Here is a 27,552-nt window from a genome sequence, read left to right on the forward strand (position 1 = left end):
GTCAGGAATTTCTTGGATGCTTCACTGATTTTCATTTGGAGATAAGCCTGGGCCAGTTCAATTTTTGTGAAATGTTCCCCTCCTGACAGGGATGCAAAAATGTCTCAATACGAGGTAGAAGATACCGTACTGTGTGGAGAACTGGGTTAACAGTTACTTTAAAGTCACCACATATACGCACCCTGCTTGGTTTTCCTGGTTTTGTGCTGGAGGCTTTCTTCATCACCAGAAAAATAGGCGTGGCCCATTCACTCCAATCCACCTTTGTCAGGGACCCCAGTCTGCTCCAGATTTTTCAGCTCTACCTCTACTGTAGGATGGATTGCATGTGGCACTGGCCTGGCTTTGTGAAATTTTGGACATGCATTTTCCTGAATCTCAATCCTTGCCTTCATGCCCTGAAGTGTTCCTATTCCTCTCATGAATCCTTCCTCAGAGTCAACAAGTATTTGCGACAGTCTCTCAGATGTAGCCTTGCTGCCCTCCTTTGCTGACACATCTAGTGCCTTGATGGTGTGCCAATCCAACTGGATTTTCCTGAGCCATTCACCTCCCAGCAACAGTGGTCCTCCATTTTTTAGTACATAGAGGTTCAGCTGCTGTGTTTTGTCTCCGTAGGTCACTGTCACTTTAATTTTACCTTTGGAACACACTTTCCGTCCTGTGCAAGTCTTTAGCAGTAGTTTAGTTTGTTTCAGAGGTATGTGAGAAAACAGTCGATTGTAGTCGGGTACAGAAATCACTGTTAAAGCTGAGCCTGTATCTAACTCCATTTTCAGTCTCACACCTGCTACTTGTGTAGTGATCCATATTACTCTTCAATCATCTGTCTCTTTCACACTGTGAAGTTGCAGCAAGACAATTCACTTTTGGCTGAGTCGTTTTCAATTTGTGTACATGGTTTTATTTTCCTTTCTGGGGTTTCTTGTTTCTCTGTATTTTGTCCTTTTTCTGCTGTTTACTAGCTTTGCATACTCTGCCAGTGTGGCCCTGTTTGCCACAGTTTTGGCATTCTTTGTCTTTAAACCAATAGTCATCAAGGTCATGTGACATGTTCCCACAATGGTAACATTTCTTTCCTTCATTTCTGTTCAGTGACATTTTATTTGTAGCATATTCTAGTTATTTTTGTTGCATCTCTGAAGCACCCCGTGCTGCTGTTTCCATTGATATTGCAATGTTCAGCGCCTTCCCTAATGTTAGGCCTTTTTCACACAGGAGCTTCTTCTGTGTGGTTCCACACTGCATGCCACACACTAACCCATCCCTCAATGCATCTGATAGACCAGCTCCAAATTGACAATGTTCTGATAATTTGCGCAATTCAGCACAATATTCAGAAATGCTTTCTTTTTGCCTTGATTCCATTTGTGAAATCTAAATCTTTCAGCAATGACCAGTGGTCTGGGGTTTAAATGCTGTTGGAGAGTGTCTACTATTTGCTTGAACGTTTTGTCAGCTGGCTTTTCAGGGGTTAACAAACTCCGTAGCAGCCAGTATGTTTTTGCTCCCTTAATACTGAGATGCTGGCTTTCTTTTCATCATTAACACTGTTCGCATCACAATATAACTCCACTCTTTCAATGTAAATTGCCAAGTCTTCAATGCCACTATCAAATGCTGTAATGGTTCCAATCATCGCCATCTTTGTTATGTTAATTTAGCCCCATTCTCCCCTTGTTTTCTCTTTGACTCATATGTCCTTTTTGCTAGCGCAATGACGCACTCTGTCTAGAATCTCTCTCTTCTCCTCTGAGTGTTGTTATCAACTAAAACATGGCATTCCAATAAGATGTAGGTTCATAATTCTCGTTGTCAATTTGTTGTGCATGTGGCCTGGTTACACAACAATGCTATTAATAAAACCGCTGGAGACGGGAGCTAAGTTTCATGGTTCTATGCTGGCAGAATCCAAACTCGACACACACAGATCAATACACGCCTACTTGCGCATGCTCAATACGCGCCTTATAGCGCATGCCATGACGTGCTACTAAAACATAAAGTAGTCCCTTATTATAACGTAGGCTATATGGTACAATTTTCATTACTGCTCAATGAATCCAAACCCCAGATGATGTTTTGCACACTTTAGCTGGACAGCGTAAATCTAATGCAAGTAGATACTGCAATGCCTAAATTTACTGGATGGATAAAGAGCAACAACTACACAAACTAAAAGCTCAAGGCACATTGGAATGTCTGCAAAGAAATTTGTTGGGATTTTTGTTTTAAGAGTACAAATCTATTCCAAGAGGAAGACAAAGTATCACATCTCAATCTCACTAAATTTAAAACTCCAAACCAAGATTATTTTACAACTTAAAGAACTTCAATATACCTCTTGTTTAAGAAAATTGACTATTTCTTGCTCCACCACAACAATGCAAAGAATTGTTAATAATTAAGTATTTCAGGTTTCAATTAAATATTTAAGTAAATACAAAAATAATTCACTTGGGTTGAATCAGGTCATCAAGTGCCCAACTCACCATTTTGTTCACTATCATTACATTATTTGCTTTATTCACACTGTCAGATGTCAACGTGGCAGTTGCAGTAATCTTGTAAATTACATTCAGTAGAAATAAAACAAGCTAGCTTTTTAAGGGAATATTAGAACAGCAGTTTTCATCTGAACTGAAGCCTCAAAATTGGATTATGGTACAAAAGAGATCAGTGTACACAACACAAGAAAAATGAAGGCAAAGGGAAGATTGCAGTTACAGTGCACATTTTGAGTAATGTCATATATAATGATATCCAGGGGGTAACTGAAGTACAGAGAATGTTCATAACAGGTGGTTTGACAGAAGAAAGGAAATGTAATTGAAAAATAAATAGCTAAGCAAAATAAAACTTTCTGTATTTTGCTGACTCAATTTAAGTCAAGAATTAAAGACTTTTTTTTGCCCCAAAAGGTCCAGAGTAGCTTTTACTGCTTATAATACCAGGTCGATTCCCGTTGCTATCTGTAAAGAATTTGCATGTTTTCCAATGACAGTGTGGGTTCCCTCTGGGTGGTCTGGTTTCCTCCCATATTCCAAAAACATACAGGTTATGGGTAGTAAGTTGTGGGCATGCTATGTTGGCAACTGAAGTGACACTGTAGCTGCCCCCAGTATATCCTCGGACTGTGTTGGTCCTTGACGTAAATCATGCATTTCACTGTGTCCTTTGGTGCTATAAAGTTTGTGAACCTTATAGAATTTTCTCTATTTCTGCATAAATTACTTAGAATGTGATCAGATCTTCATGCAAATCCAAAAACTAGATAAAGTGAACTTGATCAAATAAATAACAAAAACATTATTCTTGTTCATTTATTTATTGAGAAAAATGATCCAATATTACACGTATTTGTTGGGAAAAGCATGTGAACCTTTGCTTTCAGTAACTGGTGTGACCCACTTGTACAGCAATAACTCCAACCACAGGTTTCCGGTAACTGTTCATCAGCCCTGCACATTAGCATGGAGGAATTTCAGGCATTCGTCCTTATAAAACTGTTTCAGCTCTGGGATGTTGGTGTGTTTCACTGCAGGAACTGATTGCTTCAGGTCTTTCCACAACACTTCTTTAGTATTAAGGTCACAACTGTGACTCAGCCATTCCAAAACACAAATTTTATTCTTTTTAAACCATTCTGTTGTTGATTTACTCTAGTCTTTTGAATCATTGCCTTGTTGCATTATCCAACTTCTATTAAGCTTCAGGTGACGGACTACTACCCTGGCATTCTCCTGTAAAATGTCTGATACAATTTTGAATTCTTTGTTCCCTCAACGATGCAAGCTGTCCCGGCCCTGTCGTAGCAAAGCAGCCCCAAACCAAGATGCTCCTTCCACCATGTTTCACAGTTGGGATGAGGTTTTGGTGTTGGTGTGCAGTGCCCCTTTATCCTCCAAACATAGCAATGTGCATTTCTGCCAAGAGGTTCAACTTTTGTCTCATCTGTCCACAGAACATTGTCCCAGAAGCATTGTAGAACATGCAGGTGGTCTTTTGCAAACTTGAGACATGCAACAAAGCATTGTTTTCTTCTTTGGTGTCCTTACAGGAACACCATTCTTGTTCAGTGTTTTTCTTATAGTGGTCACATGAACAGACACTGTAGCAAGTTCTAGAGATTTCAGCAGGTCTTCTGCTGTTACCCTTGGGTTCTTTTTCACCTCCTTCAGCATTGCACATTGTGCTCTTGGTGTGATCTTTGCAGGGAGAGTAGCAACCTCTATTTGTAGACAATTTCTCTTACTGTGGACTGATGATGTCTTTAGAAATGCTTTTGTAGCCTTTTCCAGTTTCATGCATCTCTACAATTCTTCTTCTAAGGTCCTCTGAAAGTTGCTTTGTCGAGACATGGTGCACATAAACAGATCTTTAAGAGCAGACTCTGTCAGTCACTTGATTTGGTACATCTTTTTAATAGGGCAGGGCACCTCTACAACCCATACCTCAATCTCTTCTCATTGATTGGAACACTTGACTCCAAATAGCTTTTGTAGAAGATATTACCCCAGAGGTTCACATACCTTTCCCAACAAATGAATGCAACATTGGGTCATTTTTCTCAAAAATAAATGAAGTATGATGTTTTTGTGATATATATTGAATTGGGTTGTCTTTATCTAGACGTGGGATTTACATGAAGATCTGATCACATTTTAGGTCACATTTGTGCAGAAATAGAGTAAATTCTACAGGGTTCACAAACTTTCTAGCACCACTGTATGAGAAATAAAGCACCTGCACCAATACTACAGTGTGACCTTGGAGGCAAGTTGAAAATCGTTAACTGCTACTGTAACAAAAACAGGAGAGGAAGAAAAGTGAAATGTGCCAACAAGATATTTTAACTGTAAAGATTTGAAAAATTCTTACCACAAATTAACAAAGTTGATGAAGCTGGGAGAAAACTCCCTCTCCTCAGAATTGCTGAGTTGCGGAGGATCACCTTTTACTACCTGGGTTAGCTGATCAAATACACTGTTCCATTTTGGATATGGGAATCGTCCAGTGGCTAACTCATACTAGAAAATAGAATAAAAAGGGTAAACTTTATAAAACAAGTAATTCTTGATTAAGATAATCACTTGTATTCAAATCTTTTAACGATGATCAGAAAAATCTAAATTTTGCATGCTGATGTTTATTTTATTTAACTTGCAGCACATTAATTACAATACATTATAACAGTACTTACTAATGTGATTCCCAAACTCCAAACGTCTGACCGCACATCATAGCCTTGTCTTGAAGCACTTGGATCTATTCTTTCAGGCTTTCAGGGGTGGGAAGAAACACAAGAGATACATACTTAAACCAACTGCAGCAAGCACTCATAGTCAAGCTAGGAATCTCAAACAAAATTAACATACAATTTCTGAAAAATACAAATGGTATTTTTTTCTTAAACCACATTGTTATCCTGTTTTTTTGCCACTGACCTTTCAAAAAACACACTGAAATGGATACACAAAGTATATTCTGAACACTGAAATACCCGTTTCCCTTGGTTTTGATTCTATCCAGCAATTTTCCTAAAGAACTGGTCAAGCTTACAAATGGTCCAGGAACACTTGAATCCAAAATTTATTGACTCAATACACTTAAGTCAAGATGTTCTGAGAATCTAATAAATGAAATACATTTTTCAAGGCTCAGTTTAACAAGCAGCGTTTCCACTGATCATATTTTAAGGAAAAATTTACAGGCGATACGTTACTGAACTTCAGATGTCACCTAGATCAACTTAGCTACTACATATTCTTGCAGTAAAGTATTACAATTGTGCACTATTCTCAAGTATATAAACCTCAAGCATATTCAATACATTTTCTGACTGACAAAATAACAAATCAAAGGATACACTAGTTTTAAATATAAAAATTCCCTCGAGACAACAGTAACATTTGTAAAATGATACTTAGAGTCTGTTTAATATTTTCAGTCCTCATCTGTCTATTAATTTGCTTCTATTTATGCTATTCCACATCTATGAAAATTTTATTTTTTCAGGAGCCTTACAAACTTCAGTTTAAGTTCTAACATTTTAAAACAGATTTATATTTGGAAGAGGTAGACCAATAAATCAACCTACTACTTAACTAGTACAAAAATTAAATGGAACCTACGCATGCAAAGCCACTCTCAAAACTTTGGGTTATTTAAGAAAAACAAAACACTGCTCGAGGAACTCAGCAGGTCAGGCAGCTTGTGTGGAGAGAAATGGACAGTTTGTGTTTCTGGGTGAGACCTTTCATCTGAATTCCTGCAGCAGCTTATTTGTTTACTGCAGATTCCAGCATCCACAGCTTCATGTCTCCAAATTAATTATTTAATTTAGATTGCCAAAAAGAGTGGAATTAAGAAGGTTCTTGCCATTTCAAGCAGAAATAATATTTTGGATTTTATTCCCCCTCACCCAAATATAATTACTGGCGAGGTTTCAATTGTAACATACTGTAGTTACATTATTTACCAAGCACCTTGATTGCACAACTAGTGCTCCTGATAAATCAGTAAAACTGTGAAACATTTCATAAACAACAGAATATCTGCAGATGCTGGAAATCTAAGTAACACACAAAATGCTGGCCTGCTGAGTTCCTCCAGCACTTCATGTGTGTTGCAAATATTTTATAGATCATATTTTAACATGCTCCAGTTTTATGCAAGCAAAAACAGAAAACAAAACTCCACTCTCTGTTCTGCAAATATTAACCTTTTCATAAAAACTAGATTTCTCTGAGATTTTTAATTTTGGAGTCAGTGTTTTACAGCACAGTGACAGGCACTTTGACCCACTGCACCTATGTTGTCATGTTTATTGATACTATTTCATACCCTCCATGCATCATTCCTGCCTCCTTTACTACCCATGACAGCACATTCCAGATGCCAACTTATTGTGTATGTGGTTACCCCTCAGATCCCTTTAAAATCCTTCCGCTCATCTTAAACCCATGCTCCCTAATTTCCGACACCTACCTTAACAAACAGCCATTGGCTAGCTACCTTGTCCATACCTCCCAAATCTACACATTTCTAACTTGTCACCTCTTGCTTAACTCTGGGAAAATAAACCCAATCTATCCAATATCTCTATAACTCAAGCCCTTCAATTCAGGCAGCATCCTTGTGAATCTTTATTGCACTTTTTCTGGCTTAATTACATTCTTCCCTATAGGGTGACAACTAAAACTGCAAATATTCCAAGTGCAACATAACTAATGTTTTGCACAAATGTGATATGATGACTCAGACTTTATATTCAGTGCCTCACATGGGAAAGCAAGCATGCCCTGTGTCTTCCTTACCAGCTATCTACTGTGCTGCCACTTTTGTGAACTATATGCTTATACTCCAAGGTGTCTCTGTTCAACAGCACTGCGAGGCCCTGTACTGTGCACACCCTGCCCTTGTTTCACTTCCCAAAATGTCAGAGTTGCTACTTCCCTTTGACCATTTTCCCTGCTGGTCGATAGCATGTGGTAACATTAGGTAACCTTATTCACTGTTCACCAATTTTGGTGCCATCTATGAGTCAATGGTAAATACAATGTTAGCATTCATTTTGAGAGGACTAGAATACAAGGCAAGGAAGTAATACTGAGGCTTTATAGGACATTGGTTAGTCTGCACTTGGGAGTATTATGAGCAATTCTGATCCCCTTATCTAAGAAAAGATGTACTGGCATTGGAGAGGGTCCAGAGGAGGTTCACAGGAATGATCTCAGGAATGAAAGGGTTCACATATGAGGAGCTTTTGATGGCTCTGGGTCAGTACTTGCTGAAGTCTAGAAGAATGAAGGGTGGTCAGGAGAGGAAAAGGAGATCTCATTGAAAGGCTTAGATATGAATGGATGTGGAGAGAATGTTTTCAGTACTGGGGGAGTCTAGCACCGGAGGCCACAGCCTCAGAATTGAGGGACATCCACAGAGAACAGAGACTAGGAAAAATTTCTTTAGACAGGGGGTGGTGAATCTGTGGAATTCATTGCTACAGACAGTTGAACAGACCAGTTCATTGGGTCTAATTAAGGTGGAGATTGATAGGTTCCAGATTAATCAAAGCATCAAAGGTTATGGGGAGAAGGCAGGAGAATGGGGGTTGAGAGGGATAATAAATCAGAAATGAGGGGATGGCAGAGCAGATTTGATGGGCTGAATGGTCTAATTCTACTCTTATGTTAACAGGGCTGCACATTAGTTAACTACTGCCATCATAACAAAATGTTCAAATCTGGAATAACTATTGCAAGTAATAGTGAACTGACACAAAATAACTAAAATTGAAGATAGATATTTGTCACCATCATCCACAGACAAAAATAAACCTGAACGACTAGTGGTGTTCTGCAGGGATTGGTACTGGTACCACTTCTTTTTATGCTGTACTTTAATGATGGAATACATGGCTTTGTTGCCAAATTTGCAGATGAAATGAAGATTGGTGGAGGGGCAGGTAGTGTTGAGGAACAGGCTGCAGGTGGACTTAGATTAGGAGAATGGGCAAGAAAGTGGCAAATGAAATATAATGTTGCAAAGTGCCTGACTGAATTTTTTGAGGATGTGACTAAATACATTGATGAAGGTAGAGCCGTAGATGTAATGTATATGGATTTTAGCAAGGCTTTTGATAAGGTACCCCATGCAAGGTTTATTGAGAAAGTAAGGAGGCATGGGATCCAAAGGGACATTGCTTTGTGGATCCAGAACTGGCTTGCCCACAGAAGGCAAAGTGTGGTTGTAGACGGGTTATATTCTGCATGGAGGCTGGTGACCAGTGGTGTGCCTCAGGGATCTGTTCTGGGACCCCTACTCGTTGTGATTTTTATAAATGACCTGGACGAGGAAGTGGAGGGATTGGTTAGTAAATTTGCTGACGACACAAAGGTTGGGAGTGTTGTGGATATTGTGGAGGGCTGTCAGAGTTTACAGCAGGACACTGATAGGATGCAAAACTGGGCTGAGATGTGGCAGATGGAGTTCAACCCAGATAAGTGTGAGGTGGTTCATTTTGGTAGGTCAAATATGATGGCAGAATATAGCATTAAAGGCAAGACTCTTAGCTGTGTGGAGGATCAGAGGGATCTTGGGGTTCGAGTCCATAGGACAACCAAAGCTGCTACGTAGGTTGATTCTGTGATTAAGAAGGCGTACGGTGCATTGGCCTTCATCAACTGTAGGATTGAGTTTAAGAGCCGAGAAGTAATGTTGCAGCTATATAGGACCCTGGTCAGACCCCACTTGGAGTACTGTGCTCAATTCTGGTCACCTCTCTACAGGAAGGACGTGGAAACCATAGAAAGGGTGCAGAGGAGATTTACAAGGATATTGCCTGGATTGGGGAGTATGCCTTATGAGAATAGGTTGAGTGAACTCGGCCTCTTCTCCTTGGAGTGATGGAGGATGAGAGGTGACCTGATAGAGGTGTATAAGATGATGAGAGGCATTGATTGTGTGGATAGTCTGAGACTTTTTCCCAGGGCTGAAATGGCTAGCATGAGAGGGCATAGTTTTATGATGCTTGGGAGTAGGTACAGAGGAGATGTCAGGGGCAAGTTTTTTTTTTTTAAAAACTCAAGAGAGTGGTGAGTGCATGGAATGGGCTGCCGACAGCAGCGGTGGAGGCAGAAACAATAGGGTCTTTTAAGAGACTCCTGGATGGATACATGGAGCTGAGAAAAATAGAGTGCTGTGGGTAAGCCTAGGTAGTTCTAAGGTAAGGACATGTTTGGCACAGCTTTGTGGGCCAAAGGGCCTGTATTGTGCTGTAGGTTTTCTATGTTTCTAAACCTGTAGTAGAAAAAAATGTGCAGACTATTTTCTAAGAGGGGGAGAAAATCCAAAATCTGAGCAGTGAAGGGACTTGGGAGTTCTTGTGCAGGACACCTTAACGGTTAACTTGGAAGTTCAGTCAGTGGAAGTTCACCAGCTTGAAAGAAATGATAGCATCTACTCATGTTCTTTTTACAAACCCTACAGCATTTGGTAGGTTTCTACACAGAAGATTAATTGCAAAAATAGAACTGCATGAATTGATTTGATGATCTAGGCTGGTAATTATTTGGCCATCAGGATTGGAGGAAGGATAACTACAAACGTTTGTAGCTCACTCTCCAAATGGTAGCACTTGTCAAGTGGTATTTCCTAGATATTTGTCCTCAGGAGTGTTTCTTATTCTACATAGCTGAAAGGGAAGAAACTTCCTCAGAATTTGAAAGAATAATGCAGTGTGTGTACAAACGTTTGTAGTTTATAGAATTTCTCCAAGAACAACAGATATAATGAAGTCAGTTCATTATTTGCTGAAAAACATATTTAACAAATCCCAAGTATTTGATACAAGCTAAGAATTTCAGTATCTTGTACTATAAAGCATTTGCAGTGTGATAATCAGGAATATAGGACTGGAATTGTTTGGATGGGGATCCACCAACAACTTGGTAGATGAAATGTTCAAGTTTTAAACGTAAACAATTGAGTTATTTTTCCCAGGTTATCTGGCAAAACTGTCTTGACGTCTATTCAATTTCATTTAAACATTCTAATGCTATTGACTATCCTAATCCTATTACTGTGCAGTGGACTTAACTCTTAACCTTTCCTTAGGAAAACAGTGATGCAAAAGTGTAGAACAAGTCTGAAGCATAATAGAATGCAGTTATGCGTAAACATCTTGAGGTCCAATAATCCAATCCCTGACAAACCTTTTCATCCCAAGATATCTTCCTACTTCCCTGTACGTTGTCCCTTCCCAACAAACCGTAATCAAGGATAATATCAATAATTGTTTGAAATTTATTAGAAGTTGTTATACAAGACTATAAGACATAGGTGCAGCGAATTGGCAAATTTGGCACATCAAGCCTGCTCCACCATTTCATCATGGCTGATCCATTTCCCTCTCAACCCCATTCTCCTGCCTTCTCTCCACCACCTTTCACGCCCTGATTGGTCAAGAACCTATCAACATCTGCCTTAAATGTACCCAGTGATCTGGCCTCCACAGTTGCCTGTGGCAACGAATTCCACAGACTCACGACCCTCTATTTTGAGGCTGTGCCCTCTGGTCGTAGACTCTCCCCGCTCTCTCCCCCCAAAAAAAAACATCTTCACACTGCTCTGCCTCAACCTTTCAAACAATGGGTTTCAATGAGCCCCCCCCATTCTGCTAAATTGCAGAAAGTATAGGCCGAGAGCTTCTGAACTCTTTCCAATGTCAGCACAGCCTTTCTTAAATAAAGGGCCCAAAACTGCTCACAATATGCTGCGAGGCCTCACCAGTGTGTTATACAGCCTCAGCGTTACATCCTTGCTTTTACATTCTACTCCTCTCAAAATGAATACTAACATTGCATTTGCCTTCCTCACCACTAATTCAACCCGCAAATTAACCTTTAGGGAATCCTGCACGAGGACTCCCAAATCCCTTTGCCACTTGGATTTTTGAATTTTCTCCTCATTTAGAGCATGGTCTATGCTTTTATTCCTTCTACCAAAGTGCATGACCATACTCTTCCCAACACTATTCCATCTGCCACCTCTTTGCCCAGTCTCCTAATCTGTTTAAGTGCTTCTGCAGCCTTTCTGATTCCTCAACACTACCTGCCCCTCCACCTATCTTCGTACCAACCACAAACTTGGTCACAAAGTTATCAATTTTGTCATCCAAATCGTTGACGTACAGTGTACAAAGAATTGGTCCCAATACAGACCCCTGTGGAACAACACTAGTCACTGGCAGCTATTCCACAAAGGATCTCTTTGGTCCCATTCTTTGCCTCCCACCAATCAGCCAATTCCAGAATCTTTCCTGTAATATCCTGCGCTCTTATCTTGTTTAGCAGTCTCATGTGCAGGATGCAAATCAACTTGCTCTTCAAATTGAATATTATTTTGAAATTAAAATATGATTACATTTATTGGTATGCTATTGAGCAGGTAGATACAAGTTATTATGGAATGCAACATGATAGTATAATCCTTTTCAATAAATTGAAAATACATTACCGTCAATCTTTCAATTTTTAGAAAGACCATTTCTCATTACCTGTTCTTCACGGTTCTCTGCAAGGATTTCAGTGCTAAATATAGTTAACCCGTTACACTTTAGCTATTGTGAGCAGATTATAAAGTTACTTTGTGCTGGCAGTCTGTAATTTCCTACTCTTTCCCTTCATGAGAAACAAAATTGCATGCTGGTGAGAGCACAAGAAAATCTTGGCCAAGAGCTCTTACAACAATCTTAACATTGCCCTTGATGGACTGTTAATGCTTTCCCACTTTAAGCCGAAACTCCAGTCTTGTGCTTAATGGTAACCACTATCCATCGAAGCAGGCAGTTATGGAATATGCCTTGAGCATTTCTTGACTGGCAAATTTCCCAAACCTTAAATGAGTTCAAGTAAGGAGAAACCATTCAACATAATAATCACTTGGACTTGCACAAAATGTTACTTACTGAATCAAACACACATGTTCAGATTTTTTTTAAAAAAAACATGCTTTCATCTATTATTTCAATGGTTAAAGCCAAAGTCATACTTAAAAGTTAACGTAGATAATCCCTGCTAAGAATCCAATTTATCAATGCTAAAATTATTAACTGTGGCTCCAAGAGACTAACCAAATCATGGCATGAAAAACAGTAATAAAGCTACTGCAGACCTCTCTCCAGATTCTATTTCTTTCAAAATAGACTAAAATGGCATGTTATGGCTTCATTTTCCTGCTTTACTTTCTTCAGCTTGATTACATCTCCATTATGTGTGCATAAACAGAATAATTTTAAATTTGTATGCCTGTAGGTTATAGTTCTTAACTATTCACATAATGATGAAAAACAAAGGAAATATAATAATGATTTATATGTAAACCTGAGGTTAAAATTTACTGCTATTTCAGCAAAGTCAAGGAACTAAGTGGTGAAAAATTACGGAAATTTCAATGCAATAAATGAACTAAAAACTTGCACCTTCAAAAGCAGAGCTGTATCTTTTAAAAGTTTCCCTCATCTTTCCTTGTGTGGTTACATAAAAAATAACAGAGAACCAAGGATTCCACAACCAACACAAGCACTGTGACCTCAATTAGTTTTCAATCTTAAAATGAATGGTACCTGGATTAAAATCCTATGTTCTTTTAATTCTTGGGAGGGGGAAGCTGGGGTGAAGTAGTCTGCCTTATATATATATATGCATATTGGACCTAGTTAATAATTAAGAATAACTGAATCATTTCACATTATTTAGTGTAAAATCCATGATTTGAACCATGTTGTGTCGAACAAGTCTCAAATAAAAATGGGTTCAGCGTTTCCAGATTTCCATAGTTATTTAAAGGATATGTTAAGTGGAGTCCTGATCCAAGGTCTTGGATGGTAGATCTATTCTTTGTTCTGGATACTAAATCGATTTTGAAATTAACAAGTAACTAGTTCAAAATAGTGAAATTTGATGTTGATAAATTTAGGTCACAACTTGACTACATATTTTGACAGAAGTATTTTGATAGAGGGAACCAATGATGGATGAAAAACAATGAACAAGTAAGAAAATGCTCCATTTCGTAGTAATTTGGGAATATAAGAATGTAAGAAATAGGAACAGGAGTACGGACTGTCCAGGGAGAGGGAGCATCGTCGGTGAAGGGGCTTGTTATGTCCAATCTGGGGCAGCTCATTGGGCTTTTTAGTCCTCATCAGTCATTCAGTTCTCACCTGTGTCTCTAAGTAGCTGATTACATGCAACAGCAGCCATGCCCCAGTACACTGTTTGACTGGTGGACTAAACCAACTGAGGGTAGCCAGTGAACCTCATAACCAGTGAGATAGGGAAATGCCTGTCCTAGCATGTGAAGTCTGCTCCATTGGACTGGGTGGATGAGATCTAATAGTGCGCTCCAACGGCGAAGAAGGTAGTTCTGCATTGCTCCACAAAGAGCCAAGGCCATGACGAGGCACAGAAGCAGTTATGGTCATCCACTGCAAACTACTTGTACCACTGGATCCAGATTTCTGAGGTTGAGAGAGTGGAACTACCTCAGTGCTAAGGATTTTCCACATTAAAAACTCTCTCGTACAGGTTTCCTGTCATTGTCACATATAAAGGACAACCACTAAACAAACAAATTCAACACAGACACCCCAGTGCAAATAGATTGCCTTCACGCAATGACTTTAATGATTGCACCCTAAATGTTCACTTTCATTGTAACATTCAAGATGATTGTTGATACCTTCAAATTCTTCATAGTTCCTAACTTTAAGTAGTCAAATCGTTTCAATTCCACTCCTGACCATTTCTAGCATCTCCAAACCTGAATGCTTGAAACTGCAGTGAGCAAAGCTATCAGTGAGATATACCACTGCTTTTTGAACATGAACACATGTAACTGTCACCATTTAAAAACTGTTCGCTCTAAGCATGTAATGTCTTATAACAACACTAGTTCCTTCCACTAATTCTAGTTAGAAACTGTTTGGCAGGTCTTCTGTCCCAAATAAACAAAATGAATTCTGGCTACTTTCTCACAAACACGAGGAAATCTGCAGATGCTGGAATTTCAAGCAATACACATAAACATTGCTGGTGAACGCAGCAGGCCAGGCAGCATCTATAGGAAGAGGTACAGTCGATGTTTCGGGCCGAGACCCTTCGTCAAGACTAACTGAAAGAAGAGATAGTAAGAGATTTGAAAGTGGGAGGGGGAGGGGGAGATCCGAAATGATAGGAGAAGACAGGAGGGGAGGGATGGAGCCAAGAGCTGGACAGTTGATTGGCAAAAGGGATATGAGAGGATCATGGGACAGGAGGCCTAGGGAGAAAGAAAGGGGGGGAGGGGAATCCCAGATGACGGGCAAGGAGTATAGTGAGAGGGACAGAGGGAGAAAAAGGAGAGAGAGAAAAAAAATTAATAAATAAAGTTTTTGTTCTTTGAGAGCTGACCCAACTCAGCTGCTGCCCTGTGTAACTAATGGCCCAATTAACTGGAATTCGCTATACCAGGAAATTCCCACACTGTTGGGTAAATGTCAGTATTGTTGCAATTTGGCCAGATGTGTAGCCGGTTCTGGAGTGCAGGTCACCAGTACTATGGCTGAGATGCAACCTTTGCTCTGTGCTATCATATGGAGTGAATTAAATTGGACATTGAACCCATCAGTGCTACTTTCCTACTTTCTTTTGATATATTATTTCTCTTTTTGCACTTTTTGCTTTAACTATTTAATATACTGTAATTGACTGACTTACTTTTTTATATCATATATTGCATTTTACTGCTGCCACTAAGTTAGCAGATTTCTTTTTCTTTTTAAATCTTTTTATTGAATAAGTATACCAAAAGGTAAGCCATATAAACATTAATACAATGTTAAAATATAATAAAATTACAGAAGGTATCAATACCAAAAAAAAATACTACAAACAATGTAATTTAAACATAAGAAACCAAGATAACATAATAGTATACTAAATTTTATATATATATCAATAGAAAAAAAGAAAAAAAAACCCAAAAAAAAAACCCACCGTGCAACTAACTAAAAGCAAAGCAAAGCAATGGGCTAACTTGAAACCAAACAGAGTTAAACTTAAAATCACGTCCTCAATCCCGACCTCCATTAAAAACAGTGAAAAAAAACAAGAAGGGTATATATTACATTAAGTGAAAATATCGAATAAAAGATCCCCAAATCTGTTCAAATTTAAATGAAGAATCATAAAGGTTACTTCTAATTTTCTCCAGATTCAAACATAATATCGTCTGAGAGAACCAAAAAAAGGTAGTTGGAGCATTAAGCTCTTTCCAATGTTGTAAAATACATCTTTTCGCCATTAAAGTAAGAAATGCAATCATTCTACGGGCTGAAGGGGAAAGATTACTAGAAATTTTAGGTAGTCCAAAGATAGCAGTAATAGGGTAAGGAGAGATATCTATATTTAATACCTTAGAAATAATATTAAAAATGTCTCTCCAAAAAGTTTCCAAAGTAGGGCAAGACCAAAACATATGAGTTAAAGAGGCTATCTGCCCCGAACATCTATCACAAAAAGGATTAATATGCAAGTAAAAACGCGCTAACTTATCTTTGGACATATGTGCTCTATGAACAACTTTAAATTGAATTAGGGAATGTTTAGCGCAAATAGAGGAAGTATTAACTAATTGTAAAATCTGCCCCCAATCATCCACAGAAATGGTAAGCCCCAATTCCTGTTCCCAATCTACCCTAATCTTATCAAATGGAGCTTTCCTAAGTTTCATAATAATATTATAAATCATAGCCGATGCACCTTTCTGACATGGATTAAGGTTAATTATCGAATCTAAAATATATGTAGGAGGAAGCATTGGAAAGGAAGAAAGTATAGTACTTAGGAAATTTCTAACTTGTAAATATCTAAAAAAAATGTATTCTTGATAAATTATATTTATTAGATAATTGTTCAAAAGACATAAGGGAACCATCTAAAAATAAATCCAAAAACCATAAAATACCCTTAGTCTTCCAAGTTTGAAAAGCGCGATCCGTAAAAGAGGGAGGAAAAAATATGTTACCTAAAATAGGAATCGCTAACCCGAATTGATTAAGATCAAAAAATTTTCTGAATTGAAACCAAACACGCAAAGCATATTTAACTATCGGGTTAGACGCCTGCTTAAGGCGTTTCGAATCAAAAGGGAGAGAGGAACCTAAAATAGAGCCAAGTGTATAGCCCTGAACAGATTGTAGTTCCAATGCTACCCATTTAGGAATAGATAGTATATCCTGGTCAAGTAACCAAAATTTCATATGTCGAATATTAATTGCCCAATAATAGAATCTAAAGTTAGGTAATGCTAAACCTCCATCTCTCTTAGCTTTCTGTAAATGTATTTTACCCAGTCTCGGATTTTTATTCTGCCAAATAAATGAAGAAATTTTAGAGTCAACTTTATCAAAGAAAGATTTTGGAACAAAAATTGGTAATGCCTGAAACACATATAAAAATTTTGGCCAAAAAAACATCTTAACTGCATTAATAAGACCAATCAAAGTTAAATATAAAGGAAACCATTTAGATGAAAGTTGAGTAATATGGTCTATTAATGGTAAAAAGTTAATCTTAAATAAATCTTTATATTTACAAGTAATTTTAATCCCAAGAAAAATAGTTATCAATCAATTTAAATGGAAATTTATAATATAAGGGAAGATGTTTATTAATCGGAAAGAGTTCACTCTTACTAAGATTTAATTTATAACCTGAAAAAAAACCAAATTGAGCTAATAACTCTAAAACAGCAGGAATGGATTTCTCAGGATTAGAAATATATAAAAGTAAATCATCAGCATAGAGTGATAATTTATGGGACTTTAATCCCCGAGTTATCCCAGTAATATTTGAAGATTCTCGAATGGCAATTGCAAGAGGTTCTAATGCAATATCAAATAATTGGGGACTAAGAGGAGCCTTGTCGAGTACCTCGAAAAAGAGGAAAAAAAGGTGAGTTTAAAGAGTTAGTACGGACCGAGGCTACAGGGGAATGATATAACAGTTTAATCCAGGATATAAATTTCAAGCTAAAATTAAACATTTCAAGCACCTTAAATAAATAAGGCCATTCTACTCTATCAAAAGCTTTCTCGGCGTCTAAAGAAATAACACACTCAGGAACATTTTGTGAGGGAGTATAAACGATATTTAACAATGTACGAATATTATAAAAAGAGTAACGACCTTTAATAAAACCCGTTTGGTCTTCCGAAATAATAGAAGGAAGTACTTTTTCTAGTCTATTTGCTAATAACTTAGAAAAAACTTTAGAATCAACATTTAATAGAGATATTGGTCTATAAGATGCACATTGAGCAGGGCCTTTATCCTTCTTTAATATTAAAGAAATTGACGCTCTATTAAAAGATTCAGGAAGTTTACCAAGTTTCAGAGAAGCCTCAAAAACCCTACAGAGCCAAGGGATCAATAAAGAAGCAAAACATTTATAAAATTCAACGGTAAACCCATCCGGGCCAGGAGCTTTCCCCAAATTCATAGAAAGAATAACATTCTTAATCTCATCCATAGTAATAGAAGTATCTAATATAGAAGACATATCCTGTGAAATCTGAGGGAAGTCTAAATTATCTAAAAAATCATTCATATGTTTAGAATCTCGAGGAGACTCTGATTGATATAAAGAATAAAAATCACAAAAGGTTTGATTAATCCCCACATGATCCAGTATCAATCGATCATTTTGGTTATAAATCTGATTGATTTGAGATTTAACATAATTAGATTTCAATTGATTAGCCAGCAGCTTGCCAATTTTGTCACTGTGAACATAAAATTCACTTCTTTTCTTTAATTGGTTTACAATCGAGGACGAGAGTAGTAAACTGTGTTCCATTTGAAGTTCAGTTCTTTGTTTGTATAAATCCTCAGAAGGAGCCATAACATATTTCTTATCAATTTCTTTAATCTTGTCCACAATTACCATCTCCTCCTGCTTCTGCCTCAAAGCAGCAGAATACGAGATAATCTGACCACGAATATAGGCTTTAAAAGTGTCCCAAAGAGTGTTAACCGAAATATCCTCTGTATGGTTAATTGTAAAAAAAAGCTCAATCTGTTCATTCATAAAGTTAACAAAGTCCGAGTCCTGAAGCAACAGCGAATTAAAACGCCATTGTCTATTATTTTGTATATTGGCCATAATTTTAATAGAAAGCTTAAGTGGAGCATGATCCGAAATGGTTATAGAATCATAATCACATTTAATCACTGAAGGAATAAGACGAGAATCAATAAAAAAAAAAATCAATTCTTGAATAGGAATGATGAACATGTGAAAAGAAAGAAAAATCTTTTTCCTGAGGATGCAGAAAACGCCAAATGTCCGTCGACCCAGAATCAGAAAGGAAAGAGTTAATCAAAGTTGCAGATTTATTAGGTAAGGTCCGTAAAGGAGCCGAACGGTCCAATGCTGGAGACAAACAGGTATTAAGATCTCCGCCCCAGATCAATGAAAACTCGTTCAAATTCGGAAACTGATTAAATAATGATTTATAAAATTCCGGACAGTCCATATTAGGAGCATAAACATTAACAAAAACTACTTTTTTATTAAATAGTAAACCACTAACCAATAAAAATCTACCATTCGGATCAGAAAAAATACCCTGTTGTATAAAAGTAACTGAGGAATCTATAAAAATAGAGACGCCTCGAATCTTAGCATTGGAGTTCGAATGAAATTGTTGGCCCTTCCAGAATTTAAAAAAACGTAGTCTGTCCCCCCTCCGTACATGGGTCTCTTGTAAAAATAAAATTTGTGCTTTAAGTCTCCGGAACACTTTAAAAACTTTTTTCCTTTTAATAGGATGATTAAGACCGTTAGCATTCCAGGAGACAAAATTAATAATAGACTCCATAAATCCTAAAGTCAACCCACAGCGAGGAGGATTGACGATAGGCTCGACCCACGAACCCGGAGAGGAAACAGAACATACAAAAGATACCGGGAAAAAGGACGCAACCAGTACTTCAATAATGTATATAGCCCAAAGAGAAAAAAACTAAAACGTGAAGCCCCTCCCACCACTCCCCACCCCAAGACCCCAAGGCAAAATCTAAAGCAGACCCGCCCGAAAGAAGCAAGCGCTAAAACTACCCCCATGACTTCCAGTATACGCTCCCTAAAAAAAAGGTATAAATATGAAAAAGATCAGCTAATTGTAAAACAGTAAAAAAGTAAAAAAAAAAGGTAACTCAATTAAAATACACACACAACAGAACAAAAGCCAGAAAATATATATTAAAAAAAAACCACAATAAACCCCAAACCCATGAATAAACAAAACAACAAGAAAAAATAAGATTATTAACATAAACTAGTTATAAAAAGCAAAACAAAATAAAATTTAAAAAAAAACTACAAAATTTAAGGCCACACAGGAAATACGTAAAATGACAATAAGGAAGTAACCACCCAGAATCCCCTGGGAAAAGAAAGAAATGACGCAGTTAAAAAGAAAGTTTAGCAACCATATTAAGAAATCAAAAATAAACTTTTCTGCCCAAATAGGGCACGAGAAAGTTAAAACCAACCAATTCACAGCCTCCGATCAACGGAGATAGTTAAAAAAATAACAATTAAGATGTTGAAGGTGAAAATTGATCCAGATAACTCTGGGCATCCGATGGAGAATCAAAAAAACGAAGGGCTCCATCTGACATGCGAATCCTTAGACGTGCAGGGTACAGCAGCGCTGGTCTTAAATTTATCTTATAGAATTCCGACATCACAGATCTGTAGCGAACCCGTTGGTCCCAGATTGGTTTACTGAAATCTTCCACGAATCGGAACTTAAGATCCGAAAAATCAATGAAACCTTTAGATCGAGCAAATCGAAACAGTCTCTCCTTGTCTTGAAAGTAATGAAAACGTAAGATAACATGTCTAGGTCTATCTGACCTAGACGAGTATGATGGGACTCTGTGAACACGATCCAGTAGCGGTGGTTGGTCAGGAAATACAGTAGGGAATGCATCTTTTAAAAGTTGAGAAAAATACTTCATGGGGTTGTTAGATTCAACAGCTTCACGTACCCCAATCATTCGTAAATTCTGCCGTTGCATTCTAGATTCTAAGTCAGAGTTTTTAAAAGTCAGAAAGTCAAGTTTCTTCTTCATTACATTAATTGTTTCTTCGATTTTCCCCATCTTAAGCTCACTTTGTTGCGTGGATTTTTGAAGATCAGTTATAGCCGACTGATGTTCCGCAATAGATGTTTGCATCTTATCGGTTGAATCGGCAATTTTCTGGAGATTAATTGAGATTTCCGTATGAATCAGGTCCTTAACAGAGACTGCAATTTCCGTACGAATCATCTCCATAACAGAGGTTGAAATTTCCCTCTGAATTAACTCCGATATAGCTTTCAAAGTCACCGGTGATTCAGTCGGAGGAAAATCCATACCTTTCGGTTTAACCGGAGGTTTACCATCCTTGCCGTTTTTCCCGTTCTTAGACATAGCAGATCTAAGATGCATCCAGTTATCGGAGAGTTCAATTTAATTCAAAGTATTGTAAGAGTTGATACCTTAATGGTTAATTAAAGTATAGCTGATCATAGAAAAAAAACTCAGAGGTAATGGAGCGAGTCAAGAACGCGACTTCACTCCATGAGCGCTACCGGAAGTCCCCCAGCAAATTTCACAACACATGCCAGTGATATTAAACCAGATTCTGATACTGAAAGAGAAAATATATAAATACTAAACAATTTCTCTTGTTCCAACACAAAGCACTGTAGAAACTCAGCAGGTCAGACAGCATCTATGGAGGGAAATAAACAGCCAACATTTCACTATGGCTACCAATCTGACTATGTCTACTCTCTTTCCAATCCACATGAAGGGTCTCGACTTCAAATGTCAACCATCCATTTCTCTCCATGGATTCTGCTTAACCTGCTGCATTTTCCCAGAACATTTTGTGTTGGAACAGATTCCAGCACCGACATTCTCTCCTGGGTATGAGAATAAACTACACCCAGCTGTGGAGCATTTGCTTTGGGTAATGAGGTTACCATTAACCACAGCTACCTCCAGGTCACCCTTAGGCAAGGCATAGCACCTGTTAGCCTCCCTACTTGGGTTACAGTGAAGCCACGGCAAGCAGGTGGCGGATGAAGCAGAAGGCAAGTCGTGACACAATCGATGGTTCCTGCTGGTCAGACACTGAGCTATAGATCCTTTTAATAGGACAATGTTCAGGGTCACCCGTCTTGTAAAGACACTGCATCGGAAGCAAGGGGAAGCTACTTCTTGTATTTTATCCCTAGTACAACCGTGGTTAATACATACACGAATATAAAAAGACAACAGCGTAAATAGCAGCCCACTTCCAAATAGTGTGGACACCTCGCTCTGTACGGGATATCATGTAAACAGAGAGGTAAGCCTGGATCATCATAGCACTACTGTCTGCAAAGAACAAGAGACTGTGAATTGCCACTTGGAATATTCGAACCCGGCACCAAGCTGGTAAGCTAGAAAACAAAATTAGAAATGAAGAGGCTAGAAGTCAGCATCCTAGGCCTAAGTAAAATAAAGTGGAAAGGCACTGGAGTATCCCCATCAGACAACTACGAGATGATATACTCTGGTGGAGATTAACATGAAAAGGGTGTTGTAATCATCTTAGACAAAGAAACATCCAAGAGCCTGCTAGGATACTGGCATATCTCAGACAGAATGATGCTAATCAAACTAAAAGGACAACAAAACAACATCTCTATCATCCACAATGGCAAGCTCAGAGGAAGAAACTGATGCTTCTACCACTCCCAACACAAAGCACTAGAAGAATGCAAATCACAAGAAGCATCATAGTCATGGGTGACTTCAATGCAAAAGCTGGTGAGGGAAGAGAAGACCATATTGTTGGAGACCAGGGATTGGGAGAAAGAAATGAAAGAGAAAAGCTTATATCATGGTGTAAAACAATCAGATAATCACCAACACTTGGTTTAAACAACATCCGAGAAGAAAATGGACATGGAGAAGCCCAGATGGGAACAACAAAAATCAAATTGACTACATAACAATAACAGATTCAAAAAGCTACCATGGAGCAGACTGTGGAAGTGACCACATACCAGTCATTTGCAAAATGAAAATAAAGATGAGAAAATTAAAGAAACCAAAAAGATCAGAACCACAACTACAAAACAACCCTCATCTGAAAACAGAATACGGGGGGGGGCTTCCGGGTCATCAAGGGAATGGCGGCATAAGGAAAAGGTCTCTCGACAAAAAAGGTAAACTGCCCCAAAATCGAATTTAGACAAATACTTAATATTGCATAACTATATTAATAAAAGGGGCAAGGATGATGTCTAAGAACAAGATTAAAAAGTCCGCTCCGAAGGCTGATAAACATAGAGAGACGCAGCAAGGCGACGGGCCTAGCTCCCCCACGGCAAGCCAGGACGGAGATAATGAGGGGGAATCGGTGACTCTGTCTTTGATTCTCGGAGAGATTCGCGAGTTCCGACAAGATAACAGCAAACAGCTGGAAGATATTAAAGGAGAAATAGTAAAAACTAACTCGCGGATAGATGAAGCCGAAGCGAGGATTGTTGGAATTGAAGAGAAGCTACAAAACACCGAGAAAGTGATAGCAGAAATGCTGAAGCTGCAAGACCTGCTCCAGTGGAAACTAATAGATCAAGAAGGCCGTTCAAGAAGGGAAAATGTGAGGATTTACAGAGTTCCCGAAGGAACCGAAGGTAAACCCGGGTTAATGATTCCCTTCATAGAGAAGCTGCTTAGAGAGAACCTTGATATACCGGCCGCAAAAGACCTACAGATAGAAAGGGCTCACCGCGCTTTGGCACCACAGCCTCCGGCAGGTGCCCAGCCCAGATCAATTCTGGTCAGATTTCTCAGTTACAGAACGAAGGAAGAGGTGCTTAAAAGGGCATGGCAAAATAAAGGCTTCATGTGGAACAACTGTAAAATCAGTTTAGACCACGACTACGCACGGGGGATTCTTGCCAGACGGAAGGAATATACGGAAACACGGAGAGTCCTGAAGGAAAGCAACATCAGATTCCAGACCCTGTATCCAGCTTGGCTGAGAGTCTTTTACGACGAAGGGACAAAAACTTACGCTACGGTGGAGGAGGCAACGTCGGACCTGGCGGACTGGGGACGACCTATTAAAGTTATCACCCAACCGGAGTCGCTACTGGAGAGGATTCAGCAGAAGTCGTGGCAGTTAGTGGGGCGAGGATGCTCCACACGAACCAGAGTGTCAAACTACAAGGAAAAGCTGCAAATATTCAGACGCGAATGTACAGAGAATACAGATTAATTAAGGGAAATGACTGAAAAGAGTAAATCGGACTTAAAGGTAAAATGAAAACTGGTAACTGAAAATAAACTAGGCGGAATAACTTGAATGATAGCAATATGGTTGAGACATAAATAGGAGAAAATTCTCTATGATTATTCAAACTGCTGAGGGCCCTCTAACACAGGGTGAAGATAGAGGTTATCCCTCTGAACTGAGGCAGGTCGGAGCTCAGGCCTCACTGTGGGAAGTTGGGAAAAATTTTCAAATGTTACACTTTCGAAAATGTCTAGGGTGTGGTTATATGTCTTGGTTTACTGTTGAGAAGGGATTGCTTACTATTTGGTTAGAAAAGGAGTGTGTTTTTTTCTACTAGAGAAAAATGCAAACTGAATTGGTAAAAATAATTTCCTATAATGTTAATAGGGTTTTGAATCCAATTAAAAGAAATAAGATTATGTGTAAATTGAAAAAAGAGAGGGCACAAATAGCTTTCCTCCAGGAAACACATATGAGTCAATCTGAACATGGAAAATTAAAAAGAATGGGCTTTAAGCATGTATTTTATTCATCATATAAATTGAGTCACAAAAGAGGGGTAGCTACTTTAATATCAAGTATTCTTAATTATGAACATATTTCAGAGACTAAAGACAAAGAAGGACGGTTTGTAAAAATCACAGGAAGAATAGAGGGTACAGAAATAACATTGCTGAATGTTTATGCTTCTCCAGGTTGTGAATGGTCATTTTATAGACACGTTTTTGACCTAATGGTCAGTTCTCAAGGGGTAGTAATTTGTGGAGGGGATTTTAATATTAGATTAAATCCTGTATTAGATTCTTCAAGAATAGTTACTCAGAATAAACCTCTGACTCGGAAAATGAATTCATTGATGGAGGAGTTGGGAATTATAGATGTCTGGAGGGAATTACACCCTACTAGTAAAGATTATACACATTACTCTTTCCCTCATTCAGCCTATTCAAGGATAGACTATTTCTTTATCTTTAATACAGATAGACTCAGGATAAAAAAACTGTAATATTGCAACAATTGATCTGTCGGATCATAGCCCAGTCTCTATGTCTCTAATCCTGGAAAGGAAAATGAGGAAAACACTATGGAGGCTAAACTCACATATACTCAATAACCCGAAAGTAATGGAGAGATTAAGGGGAGAAATCAAAGAATATCTAGACCTTAATGACATGGGAGAAACATCACCAGTGATCTTATGGGATACATTGAAAGCTGTACTGAGAGGGAAAATTATTTCCATTACCATTCACATGAAAAAAATCAATACACAAAAATTGGCAGACCTTCAAGGAAAATTAAAACAACTTCAAGTTGTAGATAGCAACAAAAGTAATTCAAATCGAAAACAAGGAAATTAGGAAATTGCAAAGTGAAATTGACGATATTTATACGTTGGAAACTCAAAGAAATTTTCTTTACCTGAGACAAAAGAATTATGAAGCAGGAGGTAAATCAGCTAGATTATTAGCATATAAATTACAAAAACAACAAGCAGACAATACAATTCATAAAATAAAGAATCCAAAGACAAAGCTTGTGGAGAGTACAATAGGGAAAACTCAAGAGAGTTTTGAAACATATTACCGAGAGCTGTACTCCCAATCCCAGGCCCCCAATGAGCCCTATGTAGACAGTGTATTGAATTTTTTAGATCTACCTAAATTTACAGATTTACAAAATGAAAGTTTATTAGAACCAGTAACTGTCAAAGAACTAAACGTGGCCATCTCTAGGTTAAAGGCTGGAAAGTCCCCGGGTTCTGATGGGTTTACCTCAGAGTGGTACAAGTCCCTGAAGACACAGTTAGCCCCATTACTACTTAACACCTTTAATTGGATTTTGCAGAGAGGAGAAACTCCACCTTCCTGGAGAGAAGCGATTATTTCAGTTATTCCTAAAGAGGGTAAAGATAAACTAGAATGTGGCAATTATCAGCCAATTAGTGTTCTTAATTTAGATTACAAACTATTTACATCTATATTAGCACGCAGATTGGAAAAGCTTTTACCTGGCCTAATCCACTTAGACCAGACTGGATTTATTCAACAAAGACAAACACAGGACAACATAAGGAGAACTCTGCACATATTAGAACAGGTTAATAAGAACGAGACAGAGACAATGGTAGTAGGATTGGACGCTGAGAAAGCTTTTTATTCGGTTAGTTGGGCATTCCTATACAGAGTGTTAGGAAGATTCGGCTTTCAAGAAAAGTTTATTAAAGTAACTCAGACTCTATATGACAGCCCTACAGCCCGAATTAAGATAAATGGGGACCTCTCTGACTCCTTCATCTTAGAGAGAGGCACTAGACAGGGATGCCCAATTTCTCCTCTCCTTTTTGCACTATATATTGAACCGCTTGCCCAACTAATAAGACAGAGCGAAATCGTAAAAGGTATCAAGGTGGCAGGGATCGAACAGAAAGTGGCGTTATTCACAGATGATGTTTTGGTCTATCTGAGTGAACCAGAAAAATCATTTATAGGATTGTTTACACTGTTGGATGACTTTGGGAAAATATCAGGTTATAAAATAAATATAAAGAAAATGCAGGTTATGTCCCTAAATTATACACCATCCAAAAAAATTGCAGGATACATACGATCTTAAGTGGGAAGCTAAATCATTAAAATATTTAGGAATAACCCTGCCGAAGGATCTTTCAACACTGTCACAAGTAAATTAGGGGCCATTAATCTCAGAGATAAAAGCAGATATGCATAGATGGAATCTTATCCCCTTTTTAAGTTTAAATTCAAGGATAAATACTATAAAAATGAATATTCTTCCTCGGTTATTGTATCTTTTCCATATTGGAGGTGGATGATAATCAATTCAGGGAATGGGACAAATGGATTTCCCGCTTCATTTGGCAAGGAAAGAAACCTAGAATTCGATATAACACCTTACAGTTAGGGAAGGAAGGAAGGAGGTATGGTTCTTCCTTGCCTGAGAAATTATTTTTATGCCTCACAGATAACCCCTCTGTTATATTGGTGTAATAGGGAATATAAGGCTAGATGGAAGGAAATAGAATTTGGATTAGTTGACAGTTTTCCTCTACAGGCCTCAGTAGCTGAGAAAGGATTGATGGCCCAGTTGGAAAAATTTAAAAACAGTTGGATAAATCTTACATTAAAAGTATGGCAGAAGGTGGTTAATTCATGTGGAATTAATAACATGTTAAAACTCTTTAGATGGTGTGCATATGATACCGAATTCCTTCCCAACAGAGGAGATAAAAGATTTGAGCTATGGATAAAGAAAGATCTTACAACCGCAATGTGAGCAGACTTTAGATGACTCTCCTAATGATTTATACTGCTCTTCTCATCAACACAGTAATATTGCTAACGTAAGCATCCCTAGTCTAAATGTCTTTTTTTTTGGTTTTCTTTTGGAAAATAGAGAATTAACACAAGTAAAGGGAAAGATTTGGGAAAGGGATAAAAAATGAAAAATTAAGTAAATAAGTACATAAGGATTGGATAATTATGTCTGCGGGCAGGAGCAAGCATGAACAAATTAGGATATAAACACCTACAATGGTTGTTACATAGGCTTACATACAACATTTTGGACCAGTGGAAATGGTCCAGAAGAGTTATATGGAAACTATTATTACTATTTTTCTTAACAACTAATACCATT

General features: G+C 38.1%; 1 protein-coding gene across 9 annotated transcripts in view; it reads right to left on the reverse strand.

The window, feature by feature from the left end:
* The window catches only part of map2k4a (mitogen-activated protein kinase kinase 4a), a 148,304-nt gene that overhangs the window by 11,954 nt on the left and 108,798 nt on the right, over nt 1-27,552 (reverse strand). For all 9 annotated transcript variants that reach the window (XM_063074251.1, XM_063074248.1, XM_063074247.1 and 6 more), the window contains 2 exons: nt 5,204-5,281; nt 4,882-5,030 (listed from right to left, as the gene is read on the reverse strand). In XM_063074251.1, the coding sequence (XP_062930321.1) occupies nt 4,882-5,030; nt 5,204-5,281 (227 nt within the window). The remainder of the gene's footprint in view (nt 1-4,881; nt 5,031-5,203; nt 5,282-27,552) is intronic.

This window comes from Mobula hypostoma, chromosome 22 (assembly GCF_963921235.1).
Source record: "Mobula hypostoma chromosome 22, sMobHyp1.1, whole genome shotgun sequence".
NCBI classification, from domain to species: domain Eukaryota; kingdom Metazoa; phylum Chordata; class Chondrichthyes; order Myliobatiformes; family Myliobatidae; genus Mobula; species Mobula hypostoma.